At 45.9% G+C, this 18,766-nt stretch overlaps 1 protein-coding gene across 10 annotated transcripts in view; it reads left to right on the forward strand.

Annotated features, from left to right (window-relative positions):
* The window catches only part of auts2a (activator of transcription and developmental regulator AUTS2 a), a 346,590-nt gene that overhangs the window by 210,052 nt on the left and 117,772 nt on the right, over positions 1 to 18,766 (forward strand). For all 10 annotated transcript variants that reach the window (XM_085469427.1, XM_085469431.1, XM_085469430.1 and 7 more), the window contains one exon: positions 16,258 to 16,287. In XM_085469427.1, coding sequence (XP_085325553.1) covers positions 16,258 to 16,287 — 30 coding nt within the window. The remainder of the gene's footprint in view (positions 1 to 16,257; positions 16,288 to 18,766) is intronic.

The following is an 18,766-nucleotide window of genomic DNA, read 5'->3' on the forward strand; positions in this document are numbered from 1 at the left end:
CATTTCTGAACATAAATGCATCCCATAACAAAGTCACAGAGTTAGAAGTTGTGACTGTTTCACATTTTGTCAGAAGACATTGTGACATTATTTTCTGGCCCCCAGTTTGAAACTGGTGACTGCATACATCATATAGATTATCTATCTATGTATGTGCATATATATATATATATATATATATATATATTAGGGGTGCAACGATACACAAAATTCACGGTTCGATACTTTGGTGTCACGGTTCGATATTTTTTCGATACAAAAAAAAATGTTCATGCCTTTTTAATTTGTCATTTATTAAAATTATAAATATATATTTTAACACAAAAGTACAGTTTTTAAATTTAACCCTAACCCTTGTGCGTGTTGTTTTTTAGCTCGTCATATTGCAGCCACAGAAATTCTTTTGTCCATGAAACCATAAAGCTGCACTTTCTTTTTGCCTTATAGTCTGATTTGTCATAACTTCTCCGTTTTGTGGTAAGCTTTTCTTTGGCTGTCACTTCTTCACCCTGACCTGTCTTATTTGGCTCAGCAGAACTAAAATATATATCTGTCTGTGAAGGTTCTCAGTCATCCAGGTCATCGTAGTGAAATATATATCCTGCCGCACTCACATAAGCTCAGCGATTCTCTGCGCGATCAACCTCTCACATGTTTAAGCTGCGGGAGATTTCACTTGTCATGTTTGCATAGTAAGCTAACGATTAATAAGACGATGTCAGAGGAATTGGTGCACAAATTATCATCACTCACAGATCAGTGCTGTCGCTCTCTATACACAGTTCGCACGATTGCAAAGTGAAAGCAAAAAACAAGCGCAAATTCAAACGCGATTTCAATATGTCACATATTGACAGTGGCTCACCAATGCCAATGACATAATTACCCAGCTACATTTCTGAAAGAATGCAAAAGCATTGACATATATTTTTCCTACAATAGCCCGACGGGCAGGGCAGAGATAGCCCCGGGACGTCGGGCTAGCGATATTGCAAGCCCTGTATCTGATTGAGGAATCACTCATCTTTGGAAAAGAGAGTTTATTACAGAGAAATGTCTCTTTCCAAAATAAAAGCTATACTATACGCTTCTTCTGGGCTATATTCTCAGCAGCATATTAAACATATCAGGTCTCCATAAGGAGAATCCTGTGCTAACAGCTGTCTAAATGACTCGGCTAAAGTTTGTAGCATGCATGCTTGTTTTTGTCTTTGCACTAGGATGATGTCGGTGTAAAGGTGCAGTCATATTCGTTGTGTTCCCACTAGTGCTTTCAGGTTAATCTCGTTGAAATGACCTTAACGCCACAACACGGCAAATCTCCGTTAACGAGCTACCCTATACAGAGGGGCTAGACGGCCAACACGTTAACGAGCTAACTGCGCTAACACACTAGCTCCCACCCATGTAATTGAGCATTGCATGGCACATCCAACATACTGTTTTACTTTAGTCCATGACTCGCTTACCTTCAGGGTCATACGTCACATGAAAACCAAATAATTCCAAACGCCAGATCTGAATGAGGGTGGGGAGGTCCACTTCTGTCTCGCTAGCTTGCCCTGCGCTCTTCCTTCTGACCATGCTGTCTGTGTTGAGTGCTCAGTGAATCTGCGTTCGACTACTCCGCCTAGGCTGCACTCTCGAGCCTAGGCGGAGTAGTCAAATGCAGATTCACTGAGCACTCAACACAGACAGCATCGTCAGAAGGAAAGTTGATAAAATAAATTACAAATTTTGTATTGTTCTTTTTTTTTCTCCCCTTTGGTTTTCTTTCTTTCTCTCCCCCTCTTTCTTTCATTCTTTCCCCCTGTCCTATCCCACAGTCATGTCTGTCCCGTTTGCAACTGAAAATAAAATAAATTCATAATTATAATAAAGGTCAATCAAATGGACCAATATGATGATCAACTTAAAATAAATCCTCTTGGCATCTTTCTTGGCCTCAAGACAACAATTCTGATGGCTATAGATCCAAACGGGACACAAAAAAAAAAAAAAAAAATTGAAAAAAATTGTATTGTTCGATATGCGTACCGAACCGAAAGCACTGTATCGAACGGTTCAATATCGATACGAATATCGTTGCACCCCTAATATATATATATGGCCAAGCTTGAAACCTGTATCCCCCGTAGCCGGTTACCAAGATTACGTGAAGTACCCTCAGAAGGTCTGCTAGATGATGTTAATGCAGCACTACGGACAATACCTACAACCACGATTACTGACACTAACAAGCTGATCTACAATACGGCAGCAGTGATCAGTGAGATGCTTGGCTACAAGTTGAACAGCCACAAGGGGCAGTACCCTCCATGGAGAAGGAGGCTAGAGGGCAAGATCAAAGTAGCACGGAGGGAGGTTAGCCAACTAACGGAGTTGCAGAAAGGTGCGACAAAGAAGGTGCATAAGAAATACAGCAAGCTGTCCATACCTGAGGCCTTGGAAACTGCCAAGCAAAGACTCACAGCCTTGGCCAGCCGCTTGAGGAGGTACACCAGAGAGATAGAAGGCAGGAGAATAAACCAGCTGTTCTCCACAGAACCAGCAAAGGTGTACTCTCAGTGGCAAGGGAACAATAATAATAAGAGAACAGCACCACCAAGGCTGGAGACGGAGCAATATTGGAAGAGCATATGGGAGAAGGACGCAACCCATAACGGCAATGCTCAGTGGCTAGTGGATCTGAGGGCAGACCACAGCGACCTCCCTGAACAGGGTCCAGTAACCATCACAGTGGCAGATATCCAAGAAAGGGTCTCCAGTATGAAGAGTTGGACAGCACCAGGCCCAGACATGGTTCACGCCTACTGGCTGAAGAAGCTGACTGCACTCCACGAGCGTCTGGCAGCACAAATGAACCAGCTGCTAGTTAACGAGACACCCGGAATGGCTAACCGAAGGTCGGACGGTCCTGATCCCCAAGGACCCCAAGAAGGGACCGGTCCCCTCCAACTACCGACCAATAACCTGCCTCAGTACTACATGGAAGCTCCTGTCAGGCATCATATCGGCTAAGATGAACAGGCACATGGGTCAATACATGAGCGGGACACAGAAAGGAATTGGCAAGAATACCAGAGGCGCAAAACACCAGCAACTGGTAGACAGAACAATCAGCCGAGACTGCAAAACCAGACTGACCAACCTGTGCACTGCCTGGATTGATTACAAGAAGGCCTATGACTCAATGCCCCACAGCTGGATACTGGAATGCTTAGAATTGTACAAGATCAATGGGACCCTAAGAGCCTTCATCAGGAACTCAATGGGGATGTGGCGTACAACACTAGAGGCCAACTCCAAGCCCATAGCACAAGTCACCATCAAGTGCGGGATCTACCAAGGAGATGCTCTGTCCCCACTGCTGTTCTGCATAGGCCTGAACCCCCTCAGTGAGATCATTAACAAGACTGGCTACGGATACCGACTACGGAACGGAGCAGTTGTCAGCCACCTCCTGTACATGGATGACATCAAGCTGTATGCCAAGAGTGAACGAGACATCGATTCACTGATCCACACTACCAGGCTATACAGCAATGACATTGGATGTCGTTCGGACTGGAGAAGTGTAGTCGGATGGTAACAAAGAGAGCAGGGTGCAAGATGCTAGCAGGCAAGGCATACATGGAACGCCATAACCAAGTGGCCGGCATAGTGTACAGGAACATCTGTGCCGAGTATAACCTGGAAGTCCCGAGGTCAAAATGGGAGATGCCCCCAACGGTGGTGGAGAATGACCGAGCTAAGATCCTGTGGGACTTCCAGATACAGACGGACAAAATTGTGGTGGCTAACCAACCGGACATAGTGGTGGTAGACAAACAGAAGAAGACGGCCGTAGTGATCGATGTAGCGGTTCCGAATGACAGCAATATCAGGAAGAAGGAACACGAGAAGCTGGAGAAATACCAAGGGCTCAGAGAAGAGCTCGAGAGGATGTGGAGGGTGAAGGTAACGGTGGTCCCCGTGGTAATCGGAGCACTAGGTGCGGTGACTCCCAAGCTAGGCGAGTGGCTCCAGCAGATCCCGGGAACAACATCGGAGATCTCTGTCCAGAAGAGCGCAGTCCTGGGAACAGCTAAGATACTGCGCAGGACCCTCAAGCTCCCAGGCCTCTGGTAGAGGACCCGAGCTTGAAGGATAAACCGCCCGCAGGGGCGTGCTGGGTGTTTTGTTTTTTTTTGTTTGTTTTTTATATATGGATTATTTATAGCTCCTAGTCATGATTAAAATGGTAACAACTGTAACATTTAACAAGTAGTCTGTACTCCAGGCTAGTTCATCTATTTTGTTTGTTTTTCTGCATCCACAGGATCGGAAATGCAGTGTTGAGAACAAGTATTTGCCCCCTTTCCCAAACCAAGTAGAAACAATTTTAAATGTTGATTTGTTTAATTAAAGGAAAAAAGGTGTCCTCACCTACCTGGCCCTATATAAAAATGTAACTGCCCCTAAACCTGATAAGTAGTTGTGCCACACTTGACAGCAGAAACTGCAATCAGGTGTTTGTGATAACAGGCAGTGAGACTTTCATGTTACTATGTTATGCTTTGCAAAACTTTTAATTCGTCTATGCTGTCGAGATGAACAGCCTGTTTAAGGTCACGCCAAAACATCTCGATGCAATTCAAGTCCAGCTGCTGGTGTGTTTTAGAGTGGTCCTGAAACAGGTCCTGAAGCAGCAGATCAGCCCCGGACCATCACACTACCACCTCCACGTTGGTGTGATGTTCTTTTTTATGAAATGCTGTTAGTTTTACACCACATGTAATGAGACGCAACAATTTTGGTCAGCAGTGGTTTTCCCCTTGGAACTCTGCCATGATGCCAGTCTCTTTCGTGTTGTTCTTGAATCATGAACTCTGACCTTAACTGAGACAAGTAAGTTCTGCAGTTCTTTAGTGACCTTCTGGATGACTCGTTGATGTGCTCTTGGAGTAACTTTGGTTGGCCGGCAATTTCCGGGAGGGTTCATCACTATTCTGTTTCCTCCATCGTGGATAATGGCTCTCACTGTGGTTCGCTGGAGTCCGAAAGCTTTAGAAATGACCGTGTAACCAGACTGATGGATGTTGATGCTGCTTCACTTTGTCAGACAGATTCTATTAAAGTGAACAATCAAGGGTGTGGCCAGTGAAATTACATCTTTATACATAATACATCTTTCCCACATAGTTTCGGAAAAGTTGGTCATATTTTCCCGTCATAGCTTTGTCTAATATTAAAGTTAGTTTGATCTGAAACCGGTCGCAGCAGATGGCCCCGCCCCTCCCTGAGCCTGGTTCTGCTGGAGGTTTCTTCCTGTTAAAAGAGAGTTTTTCCTTCCCACTGTCGCCAAAGTGCTTGCTCATAGGGGGTCATATGATTGTTGGGTTTTTCTCTGTATGTATCATTGTAGGATCTACCCTACAGTATAAAGCACCTTGAGGTGACTGTTGTTGTGATTTGGTGCTGTATAAATAAAATTGAAACATGCAAAAAAGGATTGCATATGATGCAAATGATTACAGTGCATATGCATGCATTGCACTGTAATTTTTTCTGTTGCTGTTTCTTACGCTGACTTTTCAGTCTTCTGCAGTTTTCGATGTCATTTTTGTGTCTTTTTCCTACTTTTTAAAACTCTGTAGGGTTTAGTGAGTTTAGTGAATGAAAGACGGAGCAGCTTTATGCCAGGAGTGTCGAGCAGGAGCTCTGTGTAGCGAGCTCTCATCTGCTAGGTTCTGCTCTGCTGTGCTCCCTGCATTTCCTGCTGACTGACTGATATGAAGCTCAGTTGCCAGGGCTTAAATAGCAGCTGTACGCGTCCAGCTGCTCCCTGCCACGCTCCACTTCTCCCCAGATGGCTCCAAGACATTCCAGCAGCCCTCCGGAGGAGCGCTCATGAGGAAAGTGTTATGGAGTGGCTCTCTGAAACACCAGGGAGCTTCCCTCACTGCACCCCAGCCACCCTCCTCCTCCTTCAACCCCTGGGCCAAACGCCCAAATCAGGGGAGGGCTGCAGCCTCGTTTGCCAATTTACCAACAGGAGGCAGCACAGATGGTGGTGTCTGCAGCGTAGGCCAGTGGTGCAGCAGGGCCTAGGGTGGGATGGGGAGCTCTTGGAAGGAGCACAAACCATACATGGCCTGGGATGCTACTGATATCCCCCAGGAAGAGCTCACACTGGCTCTCAGCAGATGACCAGCAGAAGCCCAGCAGCTCTGCTCGGCTCTGAGCGGTTCCAGTGGAAAGTTTTTCTTTATTGACTCGTTCATCTTCGATAAGCCAGTGCTGCTAATTCCACAGGGAGTGTAGTCATTGTATGTGGTAATTTTCCTTGAACGTTCACTCTTAATATATGATGCTGAGTGCAGAGCTGCGGGGCAACAGTCTCTGACCTTGGCTTTGTGTGTAAGTGATGAATGGTCCATCAGCTTCACACCGCTGAAACAAACCTCAGGGGTCACTTCAACCGTGGCATTTGTTTAAAGGCACCCGGAGGGAATTTGACCAATAATGGTGCTGGGATGTGTTGAAAGGCAAAGGAAAAAAGTCTTTAATAGAGATAATAGAGATAGCTTGTCTAAATATTTTATGTCCTTATTCTGGTGGGAAGCATTGAAGTTTTACTGTCACGGTTTCGTGTTACACAACAGGTGGATTATATTTTACACTAGTTATAGGATGAAGATCCATTTTTAAACTCCTTGATTTTCCTCTCTGTTACTGACTTGTTTCTATTCCTCGTTACTTTCTTACTCCCCGTGGCCAGAACAAAGGGGAGGGGGTATACTTCAGGGATAGATGGCGTTGCTGACCTCACTGTTATCCTTGTTGTGACAGGAAACATACATCACAGTAGGGCCACTAATGTGAAACACATTGTGCCACAACTTGATCAAAGCCAGACATCCTGGACAACAAAGTGCCCTGTAATGACATATTTTGACCATATAATTGGAGAGTAATTACAGCTGACAAAATACTCAGTTTTTTTGTTTTTCTCCCCTCTGCAGTGTCTGTGGATTGTAAGAAAGCCCCACTGAGGCCTGTCATAAACTATATGTTGGATATTGTGCTGAGCAAGCTTGAAGCTTGGGGAGTGTGGGTGAGGGTAGGTCAGTTTGTATTGGAACCTGGTTGCTTATTCAGAGACGCTAATTACAGAGCTCAAACCGGTGGCTTAGAAAAACACCGGTGGTCCTCGTGACAGCTGACCCTTACTCACTGACACGACACCAGGTACCCAAAAAGCTCTGCGCTCCACTCTTTTGACTCGAGATGGATGGAGTCTATTTCGCTCTGACGCAGTCGCGTTGTGATGATTAGCCTCATAAGTTCTCATTATTTCCCCCAGATGGATGGTTGGGGGCTGACCCTGAAAGAAATCTGCAGACCAAGAATACTGTGTTGGAAAAAAAAGATTAAAATTGTCGTGGTGGTTCCAGATTGCTGAGCAAACCTGGGCCGTCTTTCATTAAGTTCTTCTGTAAGTGTGACGCACAATCCCAGCTGTCATGTTGTAATAATGTTGTGTAATCCAGCCTGGTGACAGAAACTGGGATTATTTTTAAAAGGTAGAATTACAGCCTGGGAAACATCAGCTAATTTGAAATTTTAGTTGTAATTATGTCAACGAGATGCTGTGGCGGGTGCTGTTGTTTTAGTCTGAACCTGCATTTGTCAGGAAATGAAATGAGGCCGTGGCCGGCTCGAACCGCAGCCATAATGATGTTGTACCGGTGCTGTGGGAGCTGCTGGATGTCAGGTGGCTGTCCTTAGGCTTTGGGGCTGCTATCGTGCTCTACCATTTAGCATGCTAATTAATCCCAACCAAAGGACCATGTCAGTCACCCCGCACCCCGCCAGGGATGCTCCCACTGGGCTCATCCTGCTTTAATTGAGCACGTTTTTCAGGAGCCCGCTGTCTGTGGGATTACATTAGATCCCTCTAATTCACCCAGCCTGCCACCAGCATGGGCGACGTGAGCGAGAGAGAGGGAGGGAGCGAGACGCGGGGCTGGGAAATGTATAAATAAAGCACACAAACAAACAAACACAAAAACAGACAGAGTGTTTATTAACACCCCTGGGATGAAAAAGGAGGTGAGTGCAGGAAATCATTAGCGCAGGAGAGTCAAACTAGGCTCGTTTGATCTCGCTGATGGAGGAGCAAATGTAATTTAGCGTGCTGCGAGTAATTTGTTTTAGCAGTTAGCATGGGTTCCTTTTAATTTCATTTTGCCTTGCATCAGTCTTTCAAATTAAATATTTTTATTTTGTACAAAGCGCATCTTTGTGAGCCTCGCGGCTCAAAGCCCAGCCCTCAACAACAACTAATGTTTATTCATCTTTGCTTGTTTGCATGTGTGGTAGACAGATTCCTGACAGGAGCGTGCAGTGTCTGCTTTTATTTGAGTACTTTCTGTATAATGAGGTGACTCAGATGTACACTGTGACAGCTAGCAAATCATAGTAGAGGAAAAACAAAGTGTTTTTGTCACTGCGGCTCTAATTATTTGGAAGACGGTGCTGAAGCAGCTGCATCTGTTAGAACGTCTCACCTTCTGTCCTTGTTTTACTGAATATTGTCAACTGTGCAGTCTGTTTGTCATAGTAAGACAACCAGTTTCATACTCGAGTAACTAGATTTCACCCAAAGAATTACTTCCAAAATTCACAAAATTATCACAGTTGAGCTAAATAACCTTTAGTAGGTGTTGTGTCTCATTACGTCACGCGAGTTCGTGGATTTATTTTTCCCTGTTTTATGTAGGGTGGCACAGTGGAGCAGTGGTTAGCACTGTTGCCTCCCGCAAAGGAGGTCTTGTGTTTGAATCCACCATCTGGGCCTTCCTGTGTGGAGTTTGGGCTGTGGGAGGAGCCACGCAGACACAAAGGGGTGGAGTCAGAGGGGTTCGGTTAACTGGAGATTTTAAATTAGTCGTCCAGTCATTCCAGGGCGTACCCTGACTTGGAAAAATGGAAGAAGATGGATGGATGTTTTATTCACTGATGGAGGAGAACCTGCTGGTGCAAATAGCAAATATGTAAATATCAGGCATGGATGCTGCTGCCATTCGTGACAGGGCCAGCTACTCTTAGCTGAGGTGTATGGAGAAGAGGGCGGAGTCTTATCAGCGGGAGACGCAACTTATCTGTTCACGCTGCGTGTAGCCTGAGCACCAGCAGCTGTAATGTGAGATGCTCCTCCTTTGCTAACAGGAGGAGGAACAACCAGTTTGTGAGTGCATGCTAAACAAGTCTAATGTTTAAGAAAGTCCTGCTTGTAAACCTGTAATAATAACCAATAACAATGCTGCGTTCTTGTTCTATATTACTGGGAAGCAGAAAAGGATCGTTGTCTAAATAAAAACCCTCCGTGATCCTCAGACATGTCAGCATCTTGTACACGATTTCAGTCCATTCCAAAGCGCTGCTTTCCTGGCTGCCATTACACACTGATAAACAATGTGTGCTCTAATGTGAGAGCACAGGGAAGTCGGCGTATCTCAGCTGTGTACCTGGCAGAGCCTGCAGGGGTTGTTAGCACTGACAGCGCCAGTATATGAATGAGACTTCCAGGCAGATTGTTGGCAGAGTTAGCCAGTTTTTCTCAGACGGGTGTCAGCTGGCTGCAGCTCTCACAGCCTTCTCTTCCTCCACCTCCTCCTCCACCACCTTGCTCTCCTTCCCATCATGGCAGAAGCAGAAAAAGAGCTTTATGAAGCCCTATAATGATACGTGGCAAATGTGCAGCACTGGGGTGATTGTTAACAGCGGCAGCTGCACAGACAGCCTGGATGATGGAAAATCAGTGGGACCTCATTTTGGTTTGCCAGTATGAATATTAATGGCTCGTTTCCAGGCCATGGCTAATGATGAGGAAAATTCCCTAATAAAAACTTGATGTGATGGGCAACGACCCACGGGGTCACTGGAGACAGTCAAAGTTAATAGTGTGCCATCAGGTGTGAGGAGTTAAGTGATTAGAGGCACAGAACCTAATCCTGATGTTTTTCTCCCCCCTTAGCGATGAGTCAGTGTGAGAGGAGGGAGGGGAGGGGCTGAAAGTGGGAGGTTAGGGGAGCAGATGAGGTTTATATCTCTCGCCTGCAGAAGGTTGCAGCTCGTACACAGCGCGCTTGCGAGTGCGTGTAAACTGCAAATGTTGCAGGTAATTCTGTATTATGGCTCCATTTTGCACGATTAATATTAGCAGTTGTGTTATTTCATAAGGGATCGTGTGAAAATTAGTGATGCCGGCAGCATGAGATGTGCTCATTGCAGTGCAGTTCTTTCTAAAAGCTGGTCATAGAATCTGTGCCATTCTTTACGGCGTAGCCTTCTTCAGTGCAGTCACTACATGTGCTCTGACACCAGGGTGGTTCGGTGATGCTCAGGGCTTCACTGATTCTAAGAACATCTGCCTGCTCAGCCTCATGTGCTCAGCTGCGGGTCCACTTCTTCATCTGGGAAATTCTTCTTCTTGTGTGCGTGACCAGATTGCTGTAACGAGGATGCCAAATCATATCACTATTAATGTCGAGCATGAGGGGGGTAATTAAAATGCACACCGAGCGGACTCATCTCGTGGGAGTCGCCATAACCACGCAAACAATGCAATTTGATGTATGTAATTATCTCAGAACCCTTCTATTAATCTTTGATTAATTCAGCATCTGCTTTGAGCCTCGGGCCTCTGTTGGCTTATATAAACAGAGCCGGGCTGAACGAAGGTCCGTGTAGGGCTGCGTTTTAGGCTTTTATCACATAACCCCAAATGCTGTGCAGAGCCTGGAGAAACGCGCTGATATGACTTAAAAAACGTTGAGACGCTGAGAACGTGGCACCTCTGTTCCTTCTTCCTACCCCGGTCCTTTTGTCAGGTGGTGTTGTGAGCGTGTTTGGTGGGTGGATGGGACTGATCAACAGAGAGCTTCACCCTGCTAAGCATCACTTCAGCCCCGCGGTGCCTCCTCTCCAGTAGAGTTAAATGTCCTACCTTCGTCCACACTAAAAAGGGAAGTAATATACACATGTAGAGCTTGTACGCCTTCAGAGGAAATCTTATCATCCAGGCAGCCGTCTCAGTCCGATTTGACATTATTGGTGATCAGGATGTAAAGGAAAAGAGATCTAACGACGAGGAAATGATAAGAATTTGATATTTTAAAACGAGAGAGAGTCGTCAGATGTTGAAAATTCTCTCAGATATTCTTTCCATACATTTGGGAACGGCCCAGATAAATAAAAAATAAAAAGACTGTGGTGCTGAATATTGAAAGCAAAGATCAGAGGCTGTAATGTTGTTGTTACTTTGTGGAAAGCTTCATTTTTCTGGCCTCCCTCCTTCCTTTATCTCGTCTGTCCTCCTGACTAGAAACTGGAGTTTGCGGTCGCACTGAATATCTTCTGGATGAAGTTTTACATTTGAAGGGAAATTGCGTTCAGATGTTGGCCTGCTGCATTTGGCCAGCGTTGCACATGTGGATCAGACCTGCTTATATTAGTCCAGACAGAAATCTGGTCCTCCCTGACGAAGTATTCTTGGCTCCTAGAAGAAGAACTTTCCTTATGTGACTGTATAGACAGTCTGAAACACTCAGGCTGTGCCTGTGATTTCTTTTGGGACTTTCCTTTCCCGTCGTACGTTCATGTTGCAGTTCGGCATCAAGCAGATGCTGCAGAAACAATTTCGTCGCCACAGAACGCGGCTTCTTTAAATGAGCCGTCCCAGCGAGGCGAGTTTTGTTAATCTTTCTTCCACTCCCTGAACTTATAGGTGTCCTTTATAGGCAACCTGTAATAACTAATGTGTGTCGGGCGGCTAAAGTAAAGTAATCCCAGAGTTTATCTGAGGTTCACGTGGGTGTGAAGTCCCTTGAGCACGATGCGGGTCCGGATGCGTATATGTTGCGTCCTTTCGGGGCTCATTACTGTGAGTCAGTCTGTTGTGTAACATTGGATATCACGGAGGAAACGTGGCTTTTCACAGATGTTCATCAAAACTGAATCAGCTTTCTGTGAGCAAAGTGTTCTTGTCAACCTTGATCATTTTGTGTTTATTTAAAAGCTGAAAATGTAACTACGTCAGTTTGTTTTTTGCCTTTTTTTTAAGTCTCATTTTCTAGTTTTGTTTGCCAAAGTAGCTGCTGTGTAGCAAAACCTGAGCTCATCAGTCGCCTCTAGCTCATCTCTGTTTGTTGTTCCTCAATTCACAGCGGCGGGACTGGCAGACTTAGTAATGTGTGGGTGCAAAAGCGAAAGGGAGTAAGAGAAAGAGAGATAAATATGGGAGGTGTGAGTGGGGGATTGGAGAATATGCATGGCACAGATCCGCATTTTACCATCCCGGTCTTTCTCTATTCCCAGTGAATAATGTGGCACAGCCCCTACCCAGCAGTAGGCCAGGCACGCCGCCATATCAAGCTGCGGTGGAGGATGAGGTGTCCAGCTTGCCGAGTCTGGGCTCAGACGCATTCTAGCCCCAGAAGTCATCCCACCCCCATCCCCGACCTGCAGAGAAGAGCACTGGGCTCCAAGATGGCAATCAAGGCTTGATTTGCCAACACATTTCCAATGATTAAAATGTAATTAGCACAAGCGAGCACCTCCTCCCCAGCTAATTTCCACGCACGCTGTGACAGGCAGGCGGTCTGAGGCATCCAGGCCCCAGCAGCAGATGGAGGAGGATGCACCGGGAAGGGAGAAAACCATTTTGCCATGTGACTGTTTGCATCACAAAACCATCAGGACATGCAGCTATATCAGGAAGGAGCCGCTAGGAGGAGGGATTGAGGAGCCCTCGACGACAGCACATCACATTGGCAGTGTCAGAGCTGACCCTGGCAATGGCTGCCATCCTTCACGCTGTCTTTCCAGCTCCCAGGCTTGCAGGCAGGTTGGCGTCCTCCCTGGGCTTTAACCCCTTCAGCGCTGCTGCAGGACATCCAGTGTCGGTTTGATAAACAGGCACCTTCCTCTGTGCACTAGTGTGCTTTAATGAAGACCATATCAATGATAATTAATTCCAAGGGCACGGGCAGAGGTTAATACTGATGGCAGTTTTTCAAGCATAACCCGAGGCTAACTTCACGCAGAGAGCGCTGTTCAACTTGCAGCAACATAGACAGCCAATCAGGAATTACAAGAACATGCTAAACACACTCTGCTGGACCTTTATTGTTGTCATGTTATTTTTTTCTTGATTGCTCCAACATCTGTTAGTATTTGTGGACCAGTGGATATCCAGAAGGTTATGCTGGAAAAGAGATCATGGCATACTTGCTTTGCACGCAAACATGTGTGATGTGGTTACCTCTTCAGTGCAGACTTTTTCGCTGTGGGTAGCTCTGGCAGGAGACGTTGCCGTGCCCTGCTGTTACAGACGATAGCACGGCTGCGTCGTTTAGCATTCGGCCCGTGGCTCCTTCTGTTCCCCTTCTACTGGGCCAGTATTGCTCTCAGCTGGAGAGGATTTAGGACAAGAATAATTTACTTCTACTTTCAGACCAATATAAACAAAGGGCTCAATGCTTGGACAGAGTGTAGGGAAATTTGTAAGAGCACTCAGCCAAGAGAGAGGCCCGGGTGAGAGCAGAGCGGCAATCAGAAGTGGTCCGGATACAGGCCAACATCAACAGCTCTTAGAGCTGAAGCTAATGTTTGACATTCCTGTGTTACTTAAACTAAACACTGGGGTCTAGCTGTACAGTATAATGCAGGTCCTGTGTAAATGGCACCGGGCCTGGTAGACTATCACTTTCCTTTGCCAGCCCCCTCCCAGGACTAATGGTTTCCTTACTGTACATTACTGTTGCTTTAAATAAGACTTTCTACCTCGGCCTGTCAGTGATCTCAGTGGCACCACTTTTGTTGTTTTTTCTCTGTTCGGTACAATAGATTCGTTTTAAACGCCTGACACATGCCTTTTCAGTCGCCGCGGCGTCCCAGGATTGCTCTAAAGTGTTTTTGACGTGGTTAATCATAGCTGCGGGTTTTTGTTTTTTTCATGCTCGCATGTCAGCAGCTGTTGTATCACACAGAGCTGTAGCTCGTGCTGACCTGTAAAAACAATGCTCAGTCTTAATGATGAGGTGTACCGATGTTTCCTGACACTTCCAGCTGTGAAGTGCAGACCTCGGCTCCTGATCAGGTACTCAGACTTTTCCCCACCTCGGGTTGTGCATGAAGCGAAACATTCGTTCACTATGATCACTTCTCAGTGAGTGACAGCTCTGCCTCAAACCTGTTTTTTATCCTTCTCGAGATATTATTATTTACTACTTCCTGCCCGAGCTCGAACACAGAGTTCACGGGAGCTTTGGCGTCGTGGACGTTCAGATCGCCTGCTCTCGGCTGTCAGGCCTGATCTTAGGCTTTTTTACTTTGCTCATTATAAAGGCATTTCCATTTTATTAAGTTTTCCACCCCCCACCCTTTGTCGCTTTGGGAAATTTGCATACCTCTATTCCAAGGGGGGTAAAGTAATGACAGCAATTTCTTTTCTTTTCTCTCCCCCACTAGCCGTGTGAGTGCTTCGTTTAGCGGCACCTGCGAAAGCGACAGGCTCGGGGATGAGAAGTGAAAGAGAGCAGTTGATTAAATCATCATCAAGTCGCAGCACAGAAAGTCAATTCTGCTTGCCGTCTACAATGATATCCCTTTATCTTAAAGTAATGAGCTATGGCACTTTTGCATCGGGTAATACGATGAGTTCCATTAGCATGTTCCATTTGCTTCACAAGCAAGGGCAAGTCATTCCAGCCGGCTTCTATCTTGGCAATCAAAGCAATTGGCTGCACAGCCGAGGAGCGGGGGAAGCAGGGAGAGCAAAATAAGAACAAAAAGGGAACACGGGGAAGAAAGGCTAGACTCCTTTTTTTCGTGGATCACAGCACAATGCAGAAAACTGAAATTATGTCAATTATTTGAACCCCTCGCTTGCTTGCGTCGTGCACAGAGAAGCGGCTAATGAGTGCTCGGTCGCGTCGCTGTTGCTACATTCTCAAAAGCCTGAACGCCGTTGATCTCGTCTGCGGCGTTAGTCTGTGTGGGAGGCCACGAGAGAGCGATGCAGGCAGACACGCCTATTTACTCAGGAGCTGGAAGAGATGCATAAATGCACGCAGTTTGGAGCTTTTAATATTACACAGACACCCGCGCGTGATCGTGATCTACCGTCGTCTGTCGTTATCTTTATTTGTTATCAGGGCTCCTGCGCGCTGTCTTAAAACGGGGTTGGAATGTATGGCGGAGAAGGAGTGAGAGCGAAATGGAGCAGGGAACGTCTGAGGAGTGTTTGCCCAGTGCGTTTATTGCCTCTGCATAATTTATGAGCTGCTGGAGCTGACCATCATGGCAGTGTGCCGCAGGCAGCCCCTTGGGCTGTGCGGGACAGGCCTGTAAATTGGATGCTATGCTCCTGCTGAGCTCGCAAGCCCCCTTTTTACCATCCAGCCCGAGAAGCAGATCAGCCACAAACCCAGCCAGCTACCTTTGAGCTCTGCAGGGCCCAGATCAGCAAAAAAAAAAAAAAGAGCACGAGATGGAAGGAAGAAATGACACGGCCTTCTGTCGCTCACTCCGTGGGCCGTCAATCATCCCCCCCCTTCACTCCTGCCATACTTTAATCGTCACCCACCAACCCCTCCTCGCGCTCCTGCCCACACGCTGTACCAGCCCCTGCCCGTATTCCCCCCCAGTGCCTTTTTCATTACTGACTCCAGTGCTTCCCTGCACCTCAGCCATATGCACAACTACGAGGGCCGCCATTCACCCAGCATCACGCTAATTAGTTGATAAAGAATTAAGTGGACCTTGAAATTGAAATTGGAACAAAAAATTGAAATCTAGCCCCCTTTTTCCTCCCACCATTACCAAGTTCCCTTCCTCCTCGTGTCAATCTGCCATCCCCAGCCTGAAGCAGCAACAACATCATGCTATTAGAATTCCAGTGGCGATTAGAGTTCGGAGATTCCAGCTCTGTCTGAATTTTACATGGTGCCCAGTGTTAACAAGGGCACGGGCGCTCATGAGAAATTCACTTTATTTCACATTCTGCTGCTTGGATCAGCTAATGAACTGATCTGATGATATCCAGGTCCAGAATACAAGTTATGTGATAAATTTGTCATTAAAAAGTTGATAAGATGAATGAGATTATGGTGACCACACGCACTGGGATTGAATGCAAACTGTTTAAAACCCCACAAACTGGACATCTTATTCCTAATTTGAGCTTTCTCTTTCCTTCTCTCGCAGTGCGACACTGAGAGTGACCAGGACGACAAGGTAAGACTTTCACATTGGGCTGAATGTGCTTGAATCCCTTCGAGCGTATTTTATCAGTGTTTTAAAAAGATCCAAATGTTACTTTAAGACTGAGAATTGAATGTAATTAGAATTAAACATCCTGTTAATAAGTATGACAAAACCTTAATTAGTTGCGCATTAATTATGAATGACTTAATGATGTGCAAAATCTAAATTGAACTGTTCTGGCTTTTTAGGATTTCAATGACATTTAAATGAGACTGCTCCGGCAGCCAGGCTTTCTGTTACTTAAAGCACAGACGAGCGTGTCTGCAGCACGGCGTCTATTTCTGTATCTATCCATCCACCTATATGCTGGTGTCTGCCCGTCTGTTTCTGTGACGCGCTCTTTTTGCTCCTGCATTTGTCTTCACTGTAGTTCTGTTTCTGTAATCCCAGCAAAACCACCTCCTGCCAGGATCTATAGCGTCTTCCTGTGTTGGAGCTTCATTGCGTCAGTTTTGGCACTTTTGTTGCAGTTACATTGTTACAGCAGCAACGAAACACACAGCAGTGATTAGCAGCAAACAGGCTCTACAGATTTAACAAAGTCCGGAAGTGTTTCAGGGAAAAAGCCAAAATAATGTGAGTTATGTGAATATCATGGACTTCAACAGGTTATAGAACATAAGTCATGGGCCATGGTGGAAAAGCTGATGATGCTGAGTTGTGTACAACCTCAGTTTTTCTTAAATGTATTCATTTGCTTTAATTATTTTTTACTTTAGTGGTTTTTGGGTTAAATTAAACTGACTGTACTGGGAACATACACAATTACAAGGTTGCAAAAACTATAAACTGTAGTGCTAAATGACTCCAGATGCAGGAATAGCAACTTTTCATATACATTTTTTCTCCTGGGAGAAAAAGTGATTAAGCTTTGGTGTTCTCGTGTCCTAGAGCAAGTACTGGGCATCCTGTAATTTCAGAGAAGAAAAGAAATCATAACAGATGTTGGCAAACGTTTAAAGGTTACACAAGTAAAGAAGCTAATGTGCCCGTTTATGGCTGTAAGTAAGAATATAGTGGCGTTGTTTTGAGGTCAATGATGTCCATCAGATCAGTTAGACGTGGAGCTTCTTAACCTATTTTGCAAACAAACGCTGAAAAGCAGCTTTTCAACATCCAGAGAGAAGAAGAAGAAGAAGCCTAAAAGGAGTCATCATCAGTGTCAGAACCTGAGGAATCAAATGAACGGCATCCAGAGGTTTGTATGCTTGAAGTGACTTTGTACCCAGACACCATAGACATGATATGAGTTTATGAGTATGTGGTTGGAATGAGATTCAGATCTGATTCAGTGGTAGAGCTTCTGCTCTCTGTGTGAGGTCCGAAAGCTAAAGGTGACTGAGCGGGAGGACATTTTTGTTGGTTAGAAGGTAAAGGACCTCCGAGGCTCATGGAAATGCATCATCCTCTCAGCTGTGTAAGGGGCGGGTACGAGAGGCTCGCGCTCTGTCTTTAAAATGTCCCCGAGGTGAGCTCGAGTCACGGCGATTACTTTTGGAGCGCTCTGAGGAGCCACGATCGAATCCTCAAACGAGACGCTGGACATCGTTGCGTAAACGTGCATCGCCCGTGCAGCGTTTCGTCTTCTGGGTTCTTGTTTTTCTTTCATGTGGTGATGCAATGATGAGGATGGTCACGGTTGGGTAAAATAAAAGCACCTGTAAGCGTTTAAACGTTTGTTGCTATTCTGGTTGTAAAGCACTTTAAAATCCAGGTCTCAGTTTGAGCGTGCTTTAGATTGTAAAAGCAGCCATATTAGCCACTGAATTCTAACCAGAGAGCTAGATGTGCTCTAATGATTTAGTAATGCCATTTGCTTGTAGTGTTTAGACTCTGCAGCAAATTGAGTCATTACTCAGTGTTGTCGATTTAAATTGCTCTTGTCTCGGTGGCAATTCCTTCTTGTTTCAGGAAGAGAGCGAGAGCACGGTAATCCCCCCAGTGACTGTATTAATTCACCCTGGCTCACGTTACGCTCCTGATGAACAGCACCGACTACACCTTCCTGTCATTGATTAATTGTGTGTTAAAGTAACAGAGGAGTGAATTAGTAAACGGGGACCCCTATGACAGGGCTGACTCACGCGTTCTTCCTCAACGTAAGGAGTAATTGGAGCTCCCACTCAACGGCCCTCCTTAGTCCACGTCACCTGCCACTATCTGCTCCTGCCAGGAGCCTCGCACGCTACACCCAGTGCCGCTGCTGTCATTTGCATTCTGTGAGCGTGGCGGTCTCCTTTGCAACGCCGCAGCAGAGCAGAGTCATTTTAATGGGTCAAATGTATTCAGATGAGGACAAACGTGGCTTATTTCGTTTCCCTTCAAAAGCAGGAAATGGAAAAAGTGTTCCCAGGAGAAATCATGTTCTGCCTGGCGTAGAAGGCCTCTGCCGTGGAGCTGCCGGGCTCTGATAAGAGACAGCTCTCCGTGTGCACGCGATCCCGTGTCG

The sequence above is a fragment of the Copadichromis virginalis genome, linkage group LG10, assembly GCF_057382275.1.
Source record: "Copadichromis virginalis isolate Kocher_CV1m ecotype Utaka linkage group LG10, C_Virginalis_male_GT1.1, whole genome shotgun sequence".
Classification (NCBI taxonomy): domain Eukaryota; kingdom Metazoa; phylum Chordata; class Actinopteri; order Cichliformes; family Cichlidae; genus Copadichromis; species Copadichromis virginalis.